The sequence below is a fragment of the Salvelinus alpinus genome, chromosome 18 (genome assembly GCF_045679555.1).
Source record: "Salvelinus alpinus chromosome 18, SLU_Salpinus.1, whole genome shotgun sequence".
Taxonomy (NCBI): domain Eukaryota; kingdom Metazoa; phylum Chordata; class Actinopteri; order Salmoniformes; family Salmonidae; genus Salvelinus; species Salvelinus alpinus.
This window is the reverse complement of record NC_092103.1, coordinates 3,481,918-3,505,900: the sequence shown is the minus strand read 5'-3', so window position 1 is coordinate 3,505,900 and position 23,983 is coordinate 3,481,918. Positions and strand designations below refer to the sequence as shown.

The 23,983-nt window shown below is 42.8% G+C and overlaps 1 protein-coding gene and 1 pseudogene across 1 annotated transcript; both read right to left on the bottom strand.

Moving 5' to 3' along the window:
* LOC139543528 (argininosuccinate synthase-like) overlaps positions 1 to 10,772 on the bottom strand; it is a 44,713-nt pseudogene extending 33,941 nt beyond the window's left edge.
* Positions 10,773 to 15,169: 4,397 nt separating this feature from the next.
* On the bottom strand, positions 15,170 to 23,941 carry LOC139543526 (surfeit locus protein 4-like). The gene is made up of 6 exons (XM_071349682.1): positions 23,361 to 23,941; positions 18,568 to 18,754; positions 18,123 to 18,199; positions 17,929 to 17,972; positions 16,621 to 16,807; positions 15,170 to 16,350 (listed from the first exon to the last, which is right to left on the bottom strand). Exons 1-6 carry the CDS (start codon positions 23,406 to 23,408, stop codon positions 16,084 to 16,086), a joined length of 810 nt encoding a protein of 269 aa, XP_071205783.1. The 5' UTR covers positions 23,409 to 23,941; the 3' UTR covers positions 15,170 to 16,083.
* Between the last annotated feature and the right edge of the window lie 42 nt (positions 23,942 to 23,983).

Below are 23,983 nucleotides of genomic sequence, written 5' to 3'. Positions count from 1 at the left end.
TATTATAATTTATTTCAAAACTGAACACTAAACAAAATAACAACGAGAGTGAACGAAAACGAAACAGTTCTGTTAGGTGAAGACACACAAAACAGAAAACAACTACCCACAAACACAAGTGGGAAAAGGCTACCTAAGTATGGTTCTCAATCAGAGACAACGATAGACAGCTGCCTCTGATTGAGAACCACACCCGGCCAAACACATAGAACTAGACAACATAGAACACAACATAGTATGCCCACCCCAACTCACGCCCCGACCAACCAAAATAGAGACATAAAAAGGATCTCTAAGGTCAGGGCGTGACAGTTTCGTATACATTGTTTGTCTTCAGGAAGGCAGTAAGTTGCTGTGCAACAGCTTTTTCAAAATATTTTGAGAGGAATAGGCGATTCGATAAAGGCCGATATTTTTTAAAATATGTTCTGGGTCATGGTTTGGCTTTTTCAAGAGAGGCTTTATTACTGCCACTTTTTGTGAGTTTGGTACACATCCGGTGGATAGGGAGCCGTTTATTATATTCAACATAGGAGGGCCAAGCACAGAAAGCAGCTCTTTCAGTGATTTAGTTGGAGTAGGGTCCAGTATGCAGCTCCGAAGGTTTAGAGGCCAAGACTATTTTCATCAATGTGTCAAGAGATATAGTATTAAAAAACTTGAGTGTCTCCCTTGATCCAAGGTCTTGGCAGTTTTGTGCAGACACAGGACAACTGAGCTTTGGAGAAATACGCATATTTAAAGAGGAGTCCGTAATTTGCTTTCTAATGATCATGATCTTTTTGTCAAAGAAGCTCATGAATTTATCACTGCTGAAGTGAAAGGCATCCTCTCTTGGGGAATGCTGCTTTTTAGTTAGCTTTGCGACAGTATCAAAAATAAATGTTGGATTGTTCTTATTCTCCTCAATTAAGTTGGAAAAATAGGATGATCGAGCAGCAGTGAGGGCTCTTCGATACGGCACAGTACTGTCTTTCCAAGCTAACCTCACTCAACGTCAACAAATCAAAGGAGATGATTGTGGACTTTAGGAAACAACCGAGGGAGTACCCCCCCCCCCCCCATCCACATCGATGGGACAGTAGTGGAGAAGGTGGAAAGTTTTAAGTTCCTCTGCGTACACATCACGGACAACCTGAAATGGTCCATCCACACAGACAGCGTGGTGAGAAGGCGCAACTACGCCTCTTCAACCTCAGGAGGCTGAAGAAGTTTGGTGTAACACAACTTCCGTTCCAATTTTCTGGAAGCTTCCTTCAGGGCTCTGGTATTTTCTGTATACCAGGGAGTTAGTTTCGTATGACAAATGTTTTTTTGTTTTATGGGTGCGACTACATCTAGGGTATTATGCAAGGTTACATTTATTTCCTCAGTTAGGTGGTTAACTCATTTTTGTACTCTGACGTCCTTGGGTAGGTGTAGGGAGTCTGGAAGGGCATCTAGGAATCTTTGGGTTGTCCGAGAATTTATAGCACGGCTTTTGATGATCCTTGGTTGGGGTCTGAGCAGATTATTTGTTGCGATGGCAAACGTAATAAAATGGTGGTCCGATAGTCCAGGATTGGGGCAGCAGGTAGTCTAGTGGTTAGAGAGTTGGGCCAGTAACCGAAAGGTTGCTAGATCGAATCTCTGAGCTGCCAAGGAAAAAACTGTCGTTCTGCCCCTGAACAAGGCAGTTAACCCACTGTTCCTTGGCCGTCATTGTAAATAAGAATTTGTTCTTAACTGACTTGCCTAGTTAAATAAAGGTAAAATAAATCAAATTAAAATCATGAGGAAAAACATTAAGATCCACAATATTTATTCCACGGGACAAAACTAGGTCCAGATCATGACTGTGAGTGTGAGTAGGTCCGGAGACATGTTGGACAAAACCCACTGAGTCGATGATGGCTCCAAAAGCCTTTTGGAGTGGGTCTGTGGACTTTTCCATGTGAATTTTAAAGTCACCAAAAGTTAAAATATGATCTGCCATTACTACAAGGCAACCAGTCAGGATGCTCTCAATGGTGCAGCTGTAGAAACTTTTGAGGATCTGAGGAGCCATGCCAAATCTTTTCAGTCTCCTGAGGAGGAATAGGTTTTGTCGTACCCTCTTCACGACTGTCTTGGTGTGCTTGGACCATGTTAGTTTGTTGGTGATGTGGACACCAAGGAACTTGTAGCTCTCAACCTGCTCCACTACAGCCCCGTCAATGAGAATGGGGGTGTGCTCAGTCCTCTTTTTCCTGTAGTCCACAGTTTGTCTTGATCACATTGTTGTCCTGGCACCACACGGCCAGGTCGCTGACCTCCTCCCTATAGGCTGTCTCGTCGTTGTCGGTGATCAGGCCTACCACTGTTGTGTTATCGGCAAACTTAATGATGGTGTTGGAGTCATGCCTGGCCGTGCAGTCATGAGTGAACAGGGAGTACATGAGGTGACTGAGCACGCACCCCTGAGGGGCCCCTGTGTAGAGGATCAGCGTGGAGGATGTGTTGTTACCTACCCTTACCACCTGGGGGGGCAGCCCGTCAGGAAGTCCATGATCCAGTTGCAGAGGGAGGTGTTTAGTTCCAGGGTCCTTAGCTTATTGATGAGCTTTGAGGGCACTATGGTGTTGAACGCTGAGCTGTAGTCAATGAATAGCATTCTCACATAGGTGTTCCTTTTGTCCAGGTGGGAAAGGGCAGTGTGGAGTGCACTAGAGATTGTATAATCTGTGGATCTGTTAGGGCAGTATGCAAATTGGGGTGGTCTAACGTTTCTGGGATAATGGTGTTGATGTGAGCCATGACTAGCCTTTCAAAGCACTTCATGGCTACAGACGTGAGTGCTACGGCTCGGTAGTCATTTAGGCAGGTTGCCTTAGTGTTCTTTGGCACAGGGTCTGCTTAAAACATGTTGGTATTACACTCGGACAGGGAGAGGTTGAAAATGTCAGTGAAGACACTTGCCAGTTGGTCAGCGTATGCTCGCAGTACACGTTCTGGTAATCCGTCTGGCCCTGCAGCCTTGTGAATGTTGACCTGTTTAAAGGTCTTACATCGGCTGCGGAGAGCGTGATCACACAGTCTTCCGGAACAGATGGCGCTCTCATGCATGTTTCAGTGTTATTTGACTCGAAGCGAGCGTACAAGTAGTTTAGCTCGTATGGTAGCTTCGTGTCACTGGGCAGCTCTCGGCTGTGCTTCCCTTTGTAGTCTGTAATGGTTTGCAAGCCCTGCCACATCCGACGAGCGTCAGAGCCGGTGTAGTACGATTCGATCTTAGTCCTGTATTGATGCTTTGCCTGTTTGGTGGATCGTCGGAGGGCATAGCGGGATTTCTTATAAGCTTTCGGGTTATAAGAAATCCCACTCCTTGAAAGCGGCAGCTCTAGCCGTTAGCTAGTGCGGATGTTGCCTGTAATCCATGCCTTCTGGCTGGGGTATGTACGTACGGTCACTGTGGGGACGACGTCATCGATGCACTTATTGATGAAGCCAATGACTGATGTGGTGTACTCCTCAATGCCATCAGAAGAATCCCGGAACATATTCCAGTCTGTGCTAGCAAAACAGTCCTGTAGCTTAGCATCTGCTTCATCTGACCACTTTTTTATTGATCGAGTCACTGGTGCTTCCTGCTTTAATTTTTGCTTGTAAGCAGGAATCAGGAGGATAGAATTATGGTCAGATTTGACAAAATGGATGGCGAGGGAGAGCTTTGTGTGCATCTCTGGGTAGATAGTGTGGTCTACAGCTTACCATGAGATACTCTACCTCAGGCGAGCAATAGCTCGAGACTTCCTTAGATATCGTGCACCAGCTGTTATTTACAAAAATACATAGTTCGCCGCCCCTTGTCTTACCAGACGCTGCTGTTCTGTTTTGAATGTCCAGTTGGTAGTTCAATCTTCCGCGTAGTTCATCTATTTTATTTTCCAAAGATTGCACGTTTGCTTGCAGAATGGAAGGAAGTGTTGTTTTTCTCCGATCGTCTACAAATTCTCAGAAGGCAGCCCGCCTTTTGGCACATTTTTCTCCGTCTTCTCTTCACGCAAATCACAGGGATCTGGGCCTGTTCCCGGGAGAGCAGTATATCATTCACGTCGGGATCGTCAGACTCGTTAAATGATTTTAATAGACCCCGAAAGATCCCACCATGTCGAACGAACAAATTATCTTTCAGCATTTATGAAAGTGTATCGAAACAAGCTGTTACCATCACAGCTGTAGTGATTTTTTTTTTAATACGTTATGACTTTACTCGCATAAAAACTGTGGATAGTTAAGTGGTTATACATTCATTGCCAGGCAACATGAAGAGATCCTATCATACACTCACTGCCAGGCAACATGTGTATGAAGAGATCCTACATTTACATTTACATTTAAGTCATTTAGCAGACGCTCTTATCCAGAGCGACCATGTGGAAGTGTTACCTCATCATAATCCATCAAAGCCTTCCTCCCACGGAAGCGATTGTAGAACTCAGGGATCCTCCATGGAGCAATAATCTGAAGGAGAGAGACAGAGGGAGGGTTATGCATGCACTTTGTATGGTGCATTATTTTAAGTAATACTGAATGATAGGACAGTCATGTACTGTAGTTATATATGTATTAATGCAATGAGGCAGAACCCACTTTGACCTCAGGGTAGAGGGCATGGCAGGTGAGCTTGAATCTGATCATTACCCTGAAAGAGACAGATAACCATTCAGCCACAAGACACTAGGAACAATACTAGCAAAGACAGAGATCATTACGGGGAATCAGACAGGTAGTCTCACTCATCCAAGAAAAGTTAAGGTTAAAATCACATCCAATGGTTGAAAAAGCATACAAAACTTCCAGTGAGAGACCAGTCACTGTTGGTTGAAATCTCAATTAACTGGCATTTGTTTCCATCTACAGTTGTAGTAGGGACACTACATCTTCCCAAAGTTCAGTCTCCCAACAGTATTTTGTTACACTGGTGGCTGACTAAAGGGCTTTCCAGACAGAAAGCGGCAGCAGAGTTTCCCTTTCAATTTCAATGGGGCTAGGCGGGGGCAGAATTGTATCCAGGCGGAGCGGTCGGCAGTCCTTGTGCACGTGAAGGCGGTCTACCAGAAGCGGGAAAATAGGAATCTGCTCTATTTTTGCGATATCTGCTCCAGAGTTCCGCTTCCTGTCTGGAAAGCGCTTAAAGGGATACTTAGGGATTTTGGCAATGAGGCCCTTTATCTACTTCCCCAGAGTCAGATGAACTTGTGGATACCATTTGTATGTCTCCATGTCCAGTATGAAGGAAGTTCGATGTACACTGAACAAAAATGCAACATGCAACAATTTCAAAGATTTACAGTTACAGTTCATATAAGGAATTCAGTCAATTAAAATAAATTAGGCCCTAATCCATCAATTTCACATGACTGGGAATACAGATATGCTGATACCTTAAAAAAAAGTTGGGGCGTTGATCAGAAAACCAGTCAGTGTCTGGTGTGACCACCATTTGCCCCATCTCCTTCACATAGAGTTGATCTGGCTGTTGATTGTGGAATGTTGTCCGACTCCTCTTCAATGGCTGGGCGAAGTTGCTGGATTGGCGGGAATTGGAACGTGGTGTCGTACACGGCAATCCAGAGCATCCCAAACATGCTCAATGGGTGACATGTCTGATGAGTATGCAGGCCATGGAACAAAATGTTCAGGTTCCAGGAATTGTGTACAGATCCTTGCAACATGCAACATACATTATCATTCTGAAACATGAGGTGATGGCGGAGGATGAAAGACATGACAATGGGCCTCAGGATCTCGTCAGAGTATCTCTGTGCATTAAAATTGACATTGTTAAAATGCAATTGTGTTTGTTGACCGTAGCTTATGCCTGCCCATACAATAACCCCACCATGGGGCACTCTGTTCACAACGTTGACATCAGCAAACCGCTCGACGCCCACACGACGCCTGGTACAGTTGAAACCTGGATTTATCCGTGACGAGCACACCTCTCCAGAGTGCCAGTGGCCATCGAAGGTGAGTATTTGCCCACTGAAGTCGGTTACGACACCGAACTGCAGTCAGGTCAAGACCCTAGTGAGGACGACGAGCACGCAGATGAGCTAACCTGAGACGTTTTCTGACAGTTTGTGCAGAAATTCTTCGGTTGTGTAAACCCCCAATTTCATCAGCTGTCCGGGTGGCTGGTCTCAGACGATCCCGCAGGTGAAGAAGCTGGATGTGGAGGTCCTGGGCTGGCGTGGTTACACGTGGTCTGCGGTTGAGGCCATTTGGACATATTCCCAAATTCTCTAAAACGAAGTTGGAGGTGGCTTATGGTAGAGAAATTAACATTCAATTCTCTGGCAACCACGCTGATGGACATTCCTGCAGTCAACATGCCAATTTTTACAATGACAAACATCCGAAATCAATATTCTAAAATTAACTTGGAGCAATGTAAACAATATGTTCATGGATTCACTTAGCCTTTCGGGCTCTTTTCTGCTCTCTTCTTGTTGATTGACCCCTCACCTTTCCCGTGGCACCATGGGAGACGTACTGGGCGCCCTCCTGGCGTGCTATCTGGACCTGACGGCGGGCAATGCAGGGCCGTGCCACCGAGGTGCCCAGCAGGTAGCAGTCCTCATAGATGGCATTGGTCTGGACCAACGACCAGATGAATCCTCCACAAACTCTGCCCTCAGGTCCTCAATGAACACATATACTTCGAGGGAGGTTACACTTGAACCGTTCATCTTAAAGTCTATAACTCTGTCATTAATAAGTAATAAACAGTCATGAAGGCTGATGTCAGTTGAGTTTATTGAAATTGATTCATGATATGTATGGCTTGACAACTAGTTGGCTGCAGCACATAGGCTACAGTACAGGACCATGCTATAACATCATCAATATTTCAAATGCTCCCTTGACAATCCTAAAACAAACACTGTCAATTTAATTAACCTGCAATGGCTTTGCTTTGACACATTTTTGCTTGCAAATCTTCATGGCAAAGTAAGGCAGAAGGAGTAGAAGAGTGCGGACCTCTGCCAGTGTAAGCTGATGAGAAGACGACGATCCAGATGGCATATCCTCACATATCTTTGCTTATAATCATAATATAATTTGCCTGCTTAATTGTTCTCCCATAACCTTGTGACCCAGATGTCAGGACACATAATTCTAAGCCTCAGGAACTGACAATTCAACCTTGAATTGACTCAGCCTGCTCAACATCACTCTCTGTACCCAAAGTAGCAAATGTCTCACTGTTCTCATTGTTCAATTGAAATTTGTATCAGTTTCATATCAACCAACGTCTGTAATGATGCATGTATACGTAACTCAGAATGACTATATCATCTTGAGACACTCTTATTAATTATCTCCTTTTAGACATGCTTTTTTAGCCACCATGCTATTGGCCTTGGCTTTTTAGCCTCTGGTGGTACCAACCCCAGCATTTTCACAACTACCTGTACCCCAAAATCTCTGTATTAAAATGTTTACTTCGACCGATCCTAATCTCCTCTTTGACCTTATCAAAATCAACTTTGCCATTGCAAAGATTAGGTCTACACTTAGACACTAACACAAGTCAGAACGGAATGATCCAGCTGTGTCTTCCATACCACTATCCTACTTTGTCTTACCAATGTCATGACAGCTCAGGCTATTTACCTTCTTTGCTCTAAGACGCTCCACTTTCTTCTTTGCAGCATCAAAGTCCTCGTCTTGTCCAATATTAACCTGCAAGAGAGTTTTAGTTACAACTAGTCAACTGGTGCCTAAAATAGCTTACCACAGCTGTTATGTGCTGTTCAGATAAAAGTTTTTCAGTGAAAAGGGTACAAATTGGTCATGTTCCTCAAACTTCAATATCATGTTTACAAAAGCACTTAGTCGGGAAATCAGAGCCCTGGGTGCCATGACAACAGACATTGTCACAGCCTCAATCGAAAGCAAACCATGTCAACATCCCTATTAAAGTCAAGAAACACGAGCAGAACAAAAACTCCATCTGTGCAACAAAGCTTTGCACAGAAACGCAATTAAATGGTTCATAATTAATTTACTGTATCCCGTCTCCACATAATTTCCTGTGTCTTCATCCCTGGTCTGTCTCCCCAGAGACCTAAATCATTGCTTGCTGCTGAAGTCCCATCGCCCAACATTTTAACATTCAGATCACGTCCATTGAGCCGATGCAACTGATGTGCTTCTACACAGTCTAGCAGTTCATGGAGAGCTGCTCCATGAATATCATGGAGGGATTTCTGCTGAGATGAACCTAGTGGTTTTCTCTTTCCGGTAACTCATAAATTAAGATTTAACAAATCCAACCTAAGTATAATAGATAACAAGACATCTAAGGACAAGGGTTTGGCACGCAACCGGAGGGTTCTTTGCTGTTGTGGTGCCCTGGCTAAAACGCTTTAACAGTGTGAAGATAACGTGTGTGACTGTGAGAGCAAAGTCTTGCATCTAGCTTATCAAGTTTTTGAATACATTTCAATATTTGTAGCTACCCTAAGTAAATCCCTGCAGTCAACTTGTGCAATACGTTAGGAGATAAAGCAGATTGCGTTCTTCATTTCGCCTGTCACATTATTTTTCATTATGAAGTTTACCATAGCAGCCAGTCATGTGCTCGGCACAACTGGAGAAAGCGGGAGCTGGTGAATCCATAGCGTTCTATATCTAATCAGTGAGTCTCTCTGCTGTGTGGCCCACATGAGGGGATGAAGATACACTTGTATGCAATTCACTACTAAATGTTAGCCATCAGATATCTTATAACTGTTTAAGATGTGCTATACTCTCCAGCTGTGTATTTGATACATTTGTAGTTGGCTAAGTAAGTGGCTGAATTTATAAACAGATGGGGTGTTAGCTTTCTGCTGTGTTTGAAAAGTCAAATAGTTGTGGATGAGTTCTGTACAGCTGCAATTTTCCCTCCAATGTGCTTCCCACTAGTGTTTTTCTCCTCCTCTGTTCTTCTCCCTTCTGCACCGTGTACACATGCTGCTCTTCCTTCAGACAAGCATGCATCGACAGCATCCTGACTGGTTGCTTCACCGCCTGGTATGGCAACTGCTCGGCATCTGACCGTAAGGCGCTAGAGAGGGTAGTATGTACAGCCCAGTACATCACTTGGGCCAAGCTTCCTGCAATCCTGGACCTATATAATAAGCGGTGTCAGAGGAAAGCCCATAAAATTGTCAGAGACTCCAGTCACCCAAGTCATAGACTGTTCTCTCTGCTACCGCATGGCAAGCGGTACAGGAGCACCCAGTCTAGGACCAAAAGGCTCCTTAACAGCTTCTACCCCCAAGTTATAAGACTGCTGAACAATTAATCAAATGGCCACCGGACTATAACATTGACCCAACACCGCCGACATTTGTTTTGTACACTGCTGCTACTCGCTGTTTATTATCTATGCAGAATCACTTCACCCCTACCTACATGTACAAATGACCTCTAACCTGTATATAGCCTCGTTATTTTTGTTATTGTGTGACTTTTTAATTATTTATTACTTTAGTTTATTTGGTAAATATTTTCTTAACTCTTCTTGAACTGCACTGTTGGTTAAGGGCTTGTAAGTAAGCATTTCACGGTAAGGTCTACACTTGTTGTATTCGACGCATGTGACAAAAAAGTTTGATTTGATTTAATCACAATGTTGTTAATTTGCACAATTTCTCGTTCACTTTCACTTGTAAAACTCCACACTCACCAAATATGGTTATTAGCTATACTAATTGTATTTGCATTCGGGTAAAAGACGACCAATGCGCTTTTTGTGCATTTTTAGCACCCCCTTACATGCCATGCCAGTAATACATGTAAATCCCTAGATGGCAGAAGAACAGCATGATGGTATGAAAATCTGGTTCCCGCCCAAGCCTTTTTTTAACAAGCCTGTTAACTATGCCTGTCTTTGTCTGCCTCTGTGGTCTTCGGACTGCTTGCTTGGCTGCTTGTTTTACAGAGTTTTTTTTGTATCACAACATAACACAAGAGACGACATGCTTTGGGATTCAACAAGGAAAAACAGGTTACCCATTGGTACAGTGCCAACCTTTCTGTTCTCCTTCCCTCCAAATGATTCATCCCAACACCAACAGGAGGCACAACCCTTGCACCCCTTTCTTAAGCCAGCCACTGAATGAAGAGTTCAGAACTACATTGTGTGCAGTTCTGAACTGGCCTAAGGGCAAAAAGTTAATCCAGAGAGTTTTGCACAAGCATTATGCAGACAGATAACCCCCACAAAAGTGCTAACACACTGGGCTCCCGAGTGGCACAGTGGTCTAAGGCACTGCATCTCAGTGCAAGAGTCTCTGATTCAAATCCAGGCTGCATCACATCTGTCTGTGATTGGGAGTCCCATAGGGCGGTGCACAATTGGCCAAGCATTGTCCAGGTTTGGCTGGGGTAGGCTGTCATTGTAAATAAGATTTTTTTCTTAACTGACTTGCCTAGTTTAATAGACACATTGCTAGGCAAAATTTATCCATCCTTTCTAGAACTGCGTCAAATGAACATTCATCGGTGTTTCAGTTTCCAGGACACTATAATGACATATTTAGGCTCTAATAGGTTGATGTACAATAAACAAGAGCACCCCACCAACTGGATGGCTGTGTGCTGACCAACCCCAAGTTATATTGCACACACACGCTTGTCCCACAGATACTTTCTTGGGCTTACCAAGTATGTGATGACATCATCCTTCTTCCTTCAACCACACCAAGATACAGGAGGTGTCCACTGTAGGTCAGAATCACTGTGCCTCTAGACATGATTATGTGCTTTTAGACATATCTGGGGCAAATTATAAAAATAAAATACATCATTTTTTATGTAGAAAATACATTGGAGTCATACAATATCAATGCGTCCATACCAATTGAATTACTCCAAGCATCATCATAACATGACTGTCTCCAAACCATCTTCTATCCTAGCGGAATAAACTCCCCGGTGAAGGAAGTTTGACCTTAGTCTGCTACTTCTATGAACATGCTTAGTCTGCTACTTCTATGAACATGCTTGCTGATTCATAAGACTGGATGCAGGATGGAAAGTGGGAGGAAGATGACATCCATCCATTTGCCTGTGATAATATCATTATAGAAGCTTGCATTACAATGACTATTGGTTACAAAGACCTGGAAATAATGAAATGCAGAGCAGGTGCCAAATGCTTGCACTCAATACGCACTCATATTAACCACGCATGGTATATCATTATTATTTAGCTAACTAACAAGCTTCCCTGAAATAACTGTTGCATTCAAATCAGTAGCTAGCTACAGTGAGAAGCCCTGACTGCAGTGTGCAGTTCTGGGCCAGGCTCAATGTGGGCGGAGTCAACCGCGTTTAACCCGAACCCTTCAAGGTCACCCAAGTTGAAGTTCACGTCGAAGGTATCAACGTCAACGAAAGTGAATCTTAATCGAACCTAACCTGCATGGATAAAAATATAAACCATGGAAGTGAGACTGTCATTATGCATAATGTACTTTGTAATATTCATGTTATACCAGTGCAGTGGTATATTTTTTTTTAGCACCCATCTGCACGTGAGCTAGCTAATTAGCAATACCACCCTTTTGCACGTGAGCTAATTGTTTACAATGAGGGAATCTTATTTGGACAAATTTGCCTACTTGAGCAGTAAGCCTAGGTTTACATGTACAGTTATGTAATCGATTTGATTGTTGATTTTCTATGTTTCTTCAATGTATGCCTTGTTGTATTTGGCTGGCTCTAAATGTGTATTGTTGATCAATCAATCACGTTTATTTATAAAGCCCTTCTTACATCATGATGTCACAAAGTGCTGTACAGAAACCCAGCCTAAACCCCCAAACAGCAAGCAATGCAGGTGTAGAAGCACAGTGGTTAGGAAAAACTACCTAGGAAGAAACCTAGAGAGGAACCAGGCTATGAGGGGTGGCCAGTCCTCTTCTGGCTGTGCCGGGTGGAGATTATAACAGAACATGGCCAAGATGTTCAAATGTTCATGGATGACCAGCAGGGTTAAATAATAATAATAATTGATGCCCACGGCCATTCCCTAAGTTAAACATAGTGAGTCTACACAGCCTGCACATAGCATAAATTAAATGCCTTTTGCTTATTTTCTGCCTTTCTAATTATCATGCATTTTATGTCTATGCTTATTTTTTTTTATGTGTAGAGACACGTTAGTGTGTTATTGGAGGGCGAGTCCCAAAATGTAAAAATGCAGCGGCAGTCAACTTCATCACTGCCCCTTCGGCACATATAAGGCTGAACAATATATGGTCAACAACCACATCAAAGGTCATGCTTCAGTCAGGCACAGAGGTACTATTTCTTTATTGAATATATTTGACGTTCACGTTTTTTGATTTACCCTGTTTTTTCAGTTACATCAGTGTAATTAATTACATTTTATAATTTGTTACTTTACTGTTATTCTTCTCTTTCAGAGTTCACAATCATAAAGTGTGGCTTCAGTTGTAGAAATGTGACACTTTCATTGTTGCTATTGCACGGCAACAATAATCAACAGAACACCGTTTCTGAAGCACCTGACAATACAGTGGCCCCTCAAGAGCACCCAGAGGCCCAGTGTTATGTTATTTAGTAAAGATGACGTAGATGTCACCCGAGTCTCTGATGTCTTTACTGGAGCTGGTATAACTTAATGTAAACTCAAAAAAAGAAACGTCCCTTTTTCAGGACCCTGTCTTTCAAAGATAATTTGTAAAAATCCAAATAATTTCACAGATCTTCATTGTAAAGGGTTTAAACACTGTTTCCCATGCTTGTTCAATGAACCATAAACAATTATTGAACATGCACCTGTGAAACGGTCGTTAAGACACTAACAGCTTACAGACGGTAGGCAATTAAGGTCACAGTTATGAAAACTTAGGACACTAAAGAGGCTTTTCTACTGACTCTGAAAAACACCAAAAGAAAGATGCCCAGGGTCCCTGCTCATCTGCGTGAACGTGCTTTAGGCATGCTGCAAGGAGGCATGAGGACTGCAGATGTGACCAGGGCAATAAATTGCCATGTCCGTACTGTGAGACGCCTAAGACAGCACTACAGGGAGACAGGACGGACAGCTGATCGTCCTCGCAGTGGCAGACCATGTGTAACAACACCTGTACAGTATCGGTACATCAATGGCAACAACAACTGCCCGAGTTACACCAGAAACGCAGAATCCCTTCATCAGTGCTCAGACTGTCCGCAATAGGCTGAGAGAGGCTGGACTGAGGGCTTGTAGGCATGTTATAAGGCAGGTCCTCACCAGACATCACCGGCAACAACGTCGCCTATGGGCACAAACCCACCGTCGCTGGACCAGACAGGTCACAAAAAGTGCTCTTCTCTGACGAGTCGCGGTTTTGTCTCACCAGGGGTGATGGTCGGATTCGCATTTATCGTCGAAGGAATGAGCGTTACACCGAGGCCTGTACTCTGAAGCAGGATCGATTTGGAGGTGGAGGGTCCGTCATGGTCTGTGGCAGTGTGTCAGAGCATCATCGGACTGAGCATGTTGTCATTGCTTGCAAGCTCAACGCTGTGCGTTACAGGGAAGATATCCTCCTCCCTCATGTGGTACCCTTCCTGCAGGCTCATCCTGACATGACCCTCCAGCATGACAATGCCACCAGCCATACTGCTCGTTCTGTGCATGATTTCCTGCAAGACAGGTATGTCAGTGTTCTGCCATGACCAGCGAAAAGCCTGGATCTCAATCCGATTGAGCACGTCTGGGGCCTGTTGGATCGGAGGGTGATGGCTAGGGCCATCCCCCCCAGAAATGGCCGGGAACTTGCAGGTGCCTTGGTGGAAGAATGTGGTAACAATCTCACAGCAAGAACTGGCAAATCTGGTGCAGTCCATGAGGAGATGCACTGCAGTACTTAATGCAGCTGGTGGCCACACCAGATACTGACTGTTACTTTTGACCCCCCTTTGTTCAGGGACACATTATTCCATTTATTTTAGTCACATGTCTGTGGAACTTGTTCAGTTTAGGTCTGTTGTTGAATCTTGTAACGTTCATACAAATATTTACACGTTAAGTTTGCTGAAAATAAACACAGTTGACAGTGAGGACGTTTTTTGTTGTTGCTGAGTTTAAAGCACATTCATCTTGTCAGTATGTCTATATGGTATAGTGTCTCCATTCTCATGAGGAAAGTAAATAGCATTATAAATCAGGATAGGTAGTAACTGTATATATAAGCTCAATTAAATAATATAATTGAAGTTAACATTTATCAACACAATTTTAACAGTACATGACATACATAACAAGTCTGTTGTTCACTGCAACAATATCAGTAGCTTGTCTCAAATATAGCATGAAGCTAAAAAAATTACAACACGTGCTGGTACCACTTTATATAATGTTTCTTACGGTCTTCAAAAATGAAATACGTTTGTATTAAACGTGTGCCTTGCACAAACGTGTGTGTTTTGTATTAAGCGTGTGACTGTCAAACCTCAGATGGGAAAAAAAAGAGGAAAGTGGGCGGAGTCAAACGTTTGACTCTGCCCACATTGAGCCCCGCCCCGAACTGCACACTGCAGTCAGGGGTACTTGCCTTCAGTAGCACGTAATTTAGCTAGATGCCATGGATTTCTCAATCTGCAGCAGGCACGATGTGATCCTTAGCTATCTCTTCGATGTTTGATAGCGACCCAATGTAACGTTAAATTTTACATGACCAATACATAATGTAAAAGTGACATTTTACCGTTCTAAAATCTTGACTAGGAAAATTACGAGGTCTATCTCTCAAATCCTTTCTCAACTACGTTGAACCGAATGCGTATGCAAATGTATTTGGCACTTGATTTGTCAAAATTCGTGTGCACCAACAGCCAATGAAAACGTGACTTTGCCTTTGGAGTGTCAACGAATGGGAGCAGCAGAAAGGGAAGAAGTCCCACCCTAGTTGTGAGTTTAGCCAGAGATTAGACTAATTCAGGAGGTTCTAAGCTTTTTCAACTAGAGACCCAAATGAGAAATGTACTGTCCTCGAACGACCCAAATTAAGAAGTGTGATTATAAATGTTTACTCAACTCGCGACCCACCACTTAGGGTCCCAAACCATAGTTTAAATTAATTAGTCCAGGGTTTTTAAACTAAATCCATCTAAATTATAAACACAAACAGACCCATTGAGAGCAAACATTTTTATTTCTTCGCCATGATCTCGTAAAAACAACAAATACTCAAAAATACAATATAAACTTCTGAAAATCAATACTTAATAGTTCTCTTTTCTTAAACAGTACAGAACATAAACATGAGCAAATACAATGTCGGGTGATCACGGACTGTCCAGTTCTACTTGCTTCTCTAGATTGTAGAATATGGTGTTTTACAAAATGTTGAGCTCCCCCTATTGCCCTGTTAAAATACAGTTACTAGTTTTTACTAGGCCTTTGCGCAAGACATACAGTACAAAGTGCCCAAAAAGATTTCAGGTGCTAGCAATTGTTTCAATATTAAACCAAGCACACTCCAATCCACCATTTTGAATAGTAGTATACAATGCACACCCCCCCGCAATTCATCCCGAGGGGAAGATGGCAACCTAGAGTGAGGGAGAATTGTATCGTATTCAGTGCCTGCGGTCTCAGGATTGATATGATGAGCAAGTCATAGATAGTCCAACATCCAAGCAGGAAAAGATTGGTGTTTTCATTGGCAATCAAACTGATGATACACCTTTACCACTTCGCCTGTTTTTGGCTTCCCAAAAAACAGGTTATTTCTGAAAGGTTATGGTAACATCCATAAATACATTGGGATATTCATACCTTCTGCAACAACTTTTTTTAAACTCCACCTGTAACTCATTAGTTACCTTACACTTCGACAATTTATTCATAATCAGCTGGGTTTTTTTCTTGCCACAAAATAAAGCCAACATAAATAGGTGTATAAAAAATCCAGTATCAACCATATTGAACTCAAAACAGCAGCTGGAAAACAAAATGTGAAAAAAGAAAAGAAAGGACGAGAGAGTGGCGGAGGGGGGAGGTTGCTGTGGATGTGGTTGGCCAGAAAAATGTGTATCCCCCTCTCCCTACCACTCCTTCTTCTTCTCATCCATGGACACCCCGCCAGGCCCCAGTGCTACGACCAACAGCAGCCCTCCGATGACAGACGTGGTCTGGAAGAAGTCGTACTTGAGGAAGTCGTGCATGGGCTTGTAGGCGGGCACCGCCCAGAAGGCGTTGAAGTAGATGTTGATGGCCAGCAGCCATATTACCAGGGTCAGGGCTGCCAGCTTGGTCTTGAAGCCGATGGCTACCAGGATGATGAGGGCCGTGCCCACCATGTTCTGGAGGATCTGGGTGAGTGGAGGGACACATGGGTTAGAAGTCTGAACCACCAATGCTACTGTACACCAGAACCTACCTAAATGAATGCAGCACTTAGTATGGTTTTTAGATATTTGACAGCCTAAGATAACTGTGCATAATCTTCAAAGAAACACCCAAAATGCAAACTGTTTGATCTCTGCATACTTATGAGAAAATGCATAATACTGCTTCTTCCCCCTCTACCTATAGTCCCTCCTGAGTGGCACCATAGATGCAAGGTGGTGTGGTCTACTCACCGAGAAGAAGCTGGGGTCAAAGTGCAGCAGGGTCATGAACATGAGCACCAGCAGGACTCTCCCTCCCAGCTGCATGTACTGCTTTGGCGAGCTCTCTCCCATGGAGGGTACACCAGCGAACATGCTCTTCCCTTCTGAACGCGACTCCGCTAGTAACAGCAGGAGTCCACCGCCCAGGGCAAGGTTCCTGAGAGAGGAGAGTGAGGGAAGGAAGGGACAGGGTGTAAGAGGATCCATAGTTCAACATAAAGGATTATAGAATTAGTGGGACAGACAGGAAAATGTACCCAAGGTTAAGACACTTAAACACTCATATACACTCAATGGCCAGTTTATTAGGTACATCAACCTGTTCATGAAAATGCATCGCTCCTACAGTGAGTCGTGTGACCATGGCTTGCTATATAATGCAGACAGGCATCCAGTTACTGTTCGATGGAACGTTAGAATGAGGAAAACAAGTGACCTAAGCGACTTTGAGCATGGTATGATTGGCGGTGCCAGGCACGCCAGATCCAGTATCTCAGAAACGGACCCCCCTCCTGGGCTTTTCACACATGACAGTGTCTAGGGTTTCCCGAGAATGGTGCGTCACACCAAAAACATCCAGTCAACAGCAGTCCTGTGGGCGAAAACAGCTTGTTGATGAGAGAGATTGAAGGAGAATTGTAAGAATCGTGCAAGCTAACAGGCGGGCCATAAACAGGCTATTAACGGCTCAGTACAACAGTGGTGTGCAGATCGGCATCTCGGAAAGCACAACTCGTCGATCCTTGTCACGGCTGGGCTATTGCAGCAGATGACCACACCGGGTTCCACTCCTATCAGCTAAAAAAAAAAAGTGGTTCTAGTGGGCACGTGATCGCCAACACTGGAGAATTGAGGAGTGGAAAAACATTGCGTTGTCAGACGAATCCCGGTTCCTGTTGCATCACGCTGATGGCAGAGTCAGGAGTTGGCAGAAGCAGCACAAAAGTCCATGGACCCGTCTTGCCTAGTTTCAAAGGTACAGGTTGGTGGCGGTGGCATACCACCATCCAATCTGCAGCAACTGCGTGATGCCATCGCTTCAGCATGGACCAACATCCATGTGGAACGTTTCCAACTTGAATAATCCATGCCCTTGAAAAATTCTGGCTGTTCTGGAGGCAAATGTGGGTCTGACCCAGTACTAAACCCTAACCCTGTACCTAATAAAACTGGCCAGTGAGTGTAATTGGTAAAGTAATGGAAAAGAAACTTATGTCAAATGTATGTTTTCAATTTAATATGTAAACATCTTATTCATAAACTTAATGGGAGACCTACCTCATCAGAAATTTTATATCCCATAAAATACTGTATGCAACCGTCTAGAGAAAATAAAAATAAATTCAGCATGAAATATTACACAGCCAGAAATTCATGAACATAGCCAGTGTCAGGCTGTCAACCATTTGAGTTCTGTCAGCCCAAAATCACAGGGGTGCATTGCAATACCAATATATTAGATATTTCCTCACCTGTAAAGCTATGATTCCAAATAATCCAAAGCAGGCATACTGTACAAAATGTCTACTGAGGATAAGGACACAGCCACCTGTTGGAGAGAAAAAGAATGATGGACAGTTAGGATCGAACCGGCACAACAGTCTGTTCCCCATCTTCCCCAAAAAGGGTGGCATTCACACTTATTTCAACCCCCACATCTTTCCCCAGCCTTCAAAGACAGTATGGGTCATCATTCACGGACCACACCACACTGACTCAAATTAGTCAATAGTAAATGAATGATCGTGGGGTTTTGGCACGAACCCAGATTAACCTTACTCCTGGGCTAAAAGGCACGAGAGACTTACTGAGCAAGCTTTTTCAATCCATGCATGGATGGATCCTATCTGGACCCATGCAGATTGTAAAGATAAAAACATTGATGACAAACAAGCTGATGATCCCAGCCTTGCTCACCAAGCTGTCCTGTGAGGTTGAGCAGTACGAAGCAGGTGGCCAGGAAGTAGCCGCAGCCCCACGTGGCCTCAATGTAGTCCTTCTGCTCATTCCACTGGAACCACATGCGTATGCCGTCCTCCAGAAAGGTGCTGATTAGACACAGCCGAGCCAGGTGAGGCAGGTACTGCTTAGTCACTCGCAAGAACTGCGAGAGAGAGAAAGGGACATTTAACCCTACATTTGGGATAGACTACAAGGACATTTCAGCAGGCACTAGCATTGACAGTAAAATAGGGTGAATGAGGACATGGATCTTCCTTTTAAAAACGCTACACCCCCAAGGTCTAAATTAGGAATTGGACCTTGTGTATTTTTTGTAATGTTGTGTAGACGCACCAGCAGTGCCCCTGCCCCGCCCTCTCAGATTTGTACTGAGTATTGTATCCATCTATACTGACCAAAAATATAAAAACACAATATGCAATAATTTCAAAGATTTTACTGAGTTAAATAAGGAAATCAGTCAATTGAAATAAATTCATTAGGCCCTAATCTATGAATTTCACATGACTGGGAATACAGATATGTATCTGTTGGACACAGTAAGCCTCACAATGGGCCTCAGAATTGTGTCACGGTATTTCTGTGCATTCAAATTGCCATCGAGCTGTCAGATTTTAATGGCACTATTCAATGACATTGACCCCAATCTCAAATTAACTATTGAATGTGACACTCAACTGTTCATTACCTCGATATGTGGATTGAGAAATCAAATGGAACCCTGTATAGAAAATAAACATCCTGAGCCATTAAAGAGGACCTCCTAGAAGCCAGTTTCAGACACGCCACAGAGGATTATCTAGGAAAAAGCAGCGGAGATGCGCACTAGGTTTCTAGACCAGACACGTCGCGTGGGTCGCAAAATAAATTTAGAAATCCATGTTATTCAATTATTACGTGTTCCACCACCCATGTTATTTACATTATTAAATGTCCATGTGGGCTCTGCTATGTCAGTAAAAACCTCTCGTTCTCTCAAATAGAGAATTAGTGTACATAAATTCAATCAGGAGAAACGACAGGGATTATCCAGTCGCAGTACATTTTAATGACTTAAAGCATGACATTTCTACCTTTAGATTTTGTGGCATAGAGAAAGTTAAGATATCAGACAGGGGAGGTGATATTAATAATACTCTGAGTAAAAGTGAATGTTTTGGGATTTTCACCCTCCAGACATTATTTCCTAAAGGACTTAATGATGAAATTCCTATGTAATGTTATGTTGTGAAGTTGAACATGAATTATGTCCCTATTTAAGATTACTCTGTTTTTCGTACGATGTACCCAATGATTAATGAAAACTTGCTATGTCCGCATTGTGGTTTTACAGACGTGTTTAATACGTCTTATTTACACGCTTTATTCGAATATTTATGAAATGCATATTGTTATATTTGGTAGCACTTATGTTTTTCTTTCGCCTCCAACCCCTTTTCCATGAGTGGAACGGATGTGGGTGGGGCTAGATCTACATAAGGGTGCTAATTTCTTTTTAATCACAAAAGCTCTGACGAAGGCCGATACGTAAACTTATTAAAAGATCAGTGATAAAAAAAAAAGTTTTTTTAATAAAAACTTAAAGATCAGTGATACTATCAAGAGCAGTGTGCGGTTTCCTTTTTCATTCAAATTGCCAAATTGTGTAATGACGTTTAATCAGCTTCTTGGCAATGGAGAAATGCTCACTAACAGGGATGTAAATAAATGTGCAATTTTTTTGAGAAATAAGCTTTTTGTGCATATGGAAAGATTCAGGGATATTTTATTTCAGCTCATAAAACCAACACTTTACATGCTGCGTTTATATTTTTGTTCAGTGAAAACTCAAATAAAATGGTATTATCGCATACACATACTTTGCAGATGTTATCACAGGTACAGCGAAATAATTATGTTCCTAGCACAAATCCAAAACATAAAAAGAAAAGAAATATCAGAACGAACAATGTCAGAGTACAGAATATATAATGGTGTGTATAGATAGTATATGAATAGAAAAGGTGTACACTGCAGTAGTTATACAGGATGAGCCTTGATTAGAATACAGTATATACATATGGAGTGGAAAAACAGTATGTAAATTGCCTCCCGAGTGGTGCAGCGGTCAAAGGCACTGCATTACAGTGCTAGAGGCGTTACTACAGAGCCGGGTTCATTCCCGGGCTGTCCCACAATCGTCTGTGGCCGGGTGTCCCATAGGAGTGCACACAATTGGCCCAGCGTCATTCAGGTTAGGGGAGGTTTTGCCCGGGGGGCACTTTACTTGGATCATCGCGCCCTAGCAACTCCTTGAGCATGGATTAAATGAAGTATATTATTTTTTGTCTCGACTTGATTGGGTTATTGTTATTGGGTTATTCCTTTTCATGGTTGGAGTGAGGACCTTTTTGAACTCTATAGAAATGTTTTCTACGCACCAGCCACCATTAATTCTAGCCTGAGTGCAAATCCTCCTACTGGCTTTACCGGAATGGGGAAAAGGAAATAAATACTGAAAACCATATGAGATAACATGCAAGGGGATTCCAAAAGCAATATGGGACAATAGACAGAGCATATGACAGCTGGTTGCATTTCAGCAGGGACTGAGGTAGGGTAAGAAGAGGGGATATTTATTAGGAAGATGGACTAAAACAGGCTCTCATAGAAAAAAAGCACACTGATTTGTGTCAGTCTCAATGTAGTAAAGTACTACGTTACAAACTTTTCAATTCTGCAAATCCAAATATATCCTGTGTCAGGTTATTGACCCTTGCAACCACTGTGTGAAATAAACCCATGCTCACTTAGATCACAACAAAAAACTGCACTACATTTACTAAAGCTCCATTATGTTGGCTTCCACCCACTAAAGTAAGTACAGCAGAAGAACATTAATCATCCCACAACCCCTCCCACCATACAGTCCACATCAGCACTGCCTGGTCTTGGCGGCCTATCACAGTTCAACAACTCCCACGTCAGTGGGCGAGTTCGTTTTGCGTGGCCCGGTGCCCCGGGTAGGTGGAGATTTCACTTAAGGACCAATGGAATGATCTAAAATGTACAGAATCTGCCCACCCGGAACACCGAGCCATGAAGAACAAACTTGACCATTCATAGCGGCACATCAGAGGATGTAGAAGGTGTTGTGACAGCCTAGATATGGAGCATAGTGGGGTAGCCTACATTAGACTAGAACTGTTTTTCTTAGAGCATATTAGTGAAGAATGTGCCTTTGAAAGTGTAGGGCAGGCCTACCTTAAGCCACATTTCATGGCACAGCAATTTGAAGTGTACATTTCCAGACTTAGGTTATTTTACAGCAATGCTTAAAATGTCAAAGGGGTGGACAGTGGACATGTCATATACCTGGTGGTAAACCAAATATTTGGTATTAGCTAGTGCTAATTCAAAAAGTTCACAAAAGTAGCAAGACTAGGTTACACCCACAGAGATCCTATTGTATTCTAATCTATGGTTACACACCCTAAGGATATACATTCAGTGAGCATGTCAACTGTGTAAAGAAAAACAAACAGGCCTAGTAAACAGAAAAAGCTCACATGGTTAGAGCTAGGCTGTAGGCTAGAGCGTTTTGAAATAGCATCGGTCTTGAAATATTGTAACTTCCTATCGAAGGAAATACAGCATGATAGGCTTGCATTATATGACTTTCTATGTAATCTTCATACTGGGTAACACATACATGTAACCTGAACTATGGGGTTCTTGACACTGTCCCCTTATAGACCAGGGAATTTCAAGGGGATTGCAATTTCATCCACAGGACAACAAGCTAGACCTACTGTAGGGGCATACAAGACCATAATATGTTCACATTTTCTTTCTTATACATTACACAACAATGTAAGAACTGAGTGTGGGGGCATGGCTGTGGGGCAGTCAATGTGCATAGTTCTTTGCATTTCAGCTAAAAGAGAAGGAACAATTCAATAGAACCAACCACATGTAATAGGCCCTGGCTACAAGAGGTAAGCTGCAAAGCCCTCCATGTTGTTGGCAATGTAAGCCCAACACACGATTGAGCAACCACAGTACCATTTCACAATGGTAATGTGATTAATAATAAATAGGAATTGTGATTAAAACTAAATAGGAACTTTCAGAAAATAACTTGGTTATGGCGTCGAGGTTTACAAACACACATTTTGCAGTGAGGGATTCATTAATGAGATAGTGCCACTGATTTACCAATTAGTTTGAAGGCCACCAGAACAAGCAATACAAAATGTATCAACTAGGTACAGTCAACTAGCGTTAGTTAATTTAACAAGCTAACGTCAACTATCGTTTGTTACTATGTGTTCTATTAGTTCTATTAGCTAACCAGACATTATGAATTTGAATATTTGCTGGCAGGCAACTAACGTTAGATAGCTAACAGTACAACCAGAACCATGCATGTATGGATCTGGCTACAACAAGCAGGAATAGCACAAGACAATCATTTGTGCACTTTTGTTCTGCTGCAGTCATTGGCTATTAGCTACATGATGATAGCTAACGTGTGATAACGTTAACGTAGTTGGCAAACCATGTAGCTAGGTAACTTACTTACAGCAAATAATGCGTGTAGCTAGCTAGTTGTGCAAGTAATATTAGCCATCAAACTATAATGAGTCACTCACTCAAGCAGCTGTGGCTAGCTAGCTAGGTACTGTAACTTAACCCAGATTTCTTTTGAATCTGACTGTAAGGTACCGCTGGCTAACAACTAATTAGCTGTGAAACAAGGAAGTTACCTGGTCCGCCACGTCTTCAGCTTGACTCATGAGCTCCTCCTGCCCCATGTCTAACGGTAGATACTGAGGCTTAGTGCTATACGTTATCAACGTGAAGGTAATATTAGCTAATGTAGAACTCCTCTGCCTCCGATATTCACTTGAGCAATTCTTCGCTGTCACAAATGCGCCTCTGCCCCACAATGCTTCGCGCTGCAACGATAGCCCCTCGTTTGGCAGCGTTCATGTACTAGTCGGAACTAGGAAACTCTGAAATGTCCGAATTACTGCGTGGTTGTAGCTGTACAAGTGCCGCGTTCAACTAGTTAGCAAGTCGAAAATGTCTAAATTTCCTAGTTCAGACTAGCACCCGAACGCAGCATTGGTCTACGGAGCGCTGTATGCCACGTATACTTATCCAGGGGATTCGTCATTTTGCCATGTTTACTGGTTTGCTCATGTAAACAATTATAGATGAGAACATTCCTAATTTACATGCAGCACGACAAAAAACACCAACATGTAAACAATCTTCAATGTGACTCGATATTGAGAAACACAAGCATTTCGCTACACCCGCAAAAACGTCTGCTAAACACGTGTATGTGATTAATTAAATTGGATTTGACTACTGCCATGCTACA

What these genes read in the sequence shown, in the direction of transcription:
- LOC139543526 (XM_071349682.1), bottom strand. Translation starts at nt 23,408, where the DNA reads ATGGGGCAGGAGGAGCTCATGAGTCAAGCTGAAGACGTGGCGGACCAG. An exon ending in CTGAAGACGTGGCGGACCAG is followed by an intron (nt 18,755 to 23,360) that starts GTAACTTCCTTG and finishes TCTCTCTCGCAG; the next exon opens with TTCTTGCGAGTGACTAAGCA. An exon ending in TTGGAATCATAGCTTTACAG is followed by an intron (nt 17,973 to 18,122) that starts GTGAGGAAATAT and finishes TATTTTCTCTAG; the next exon opens with ACGGTTGCATACAGTATTTT.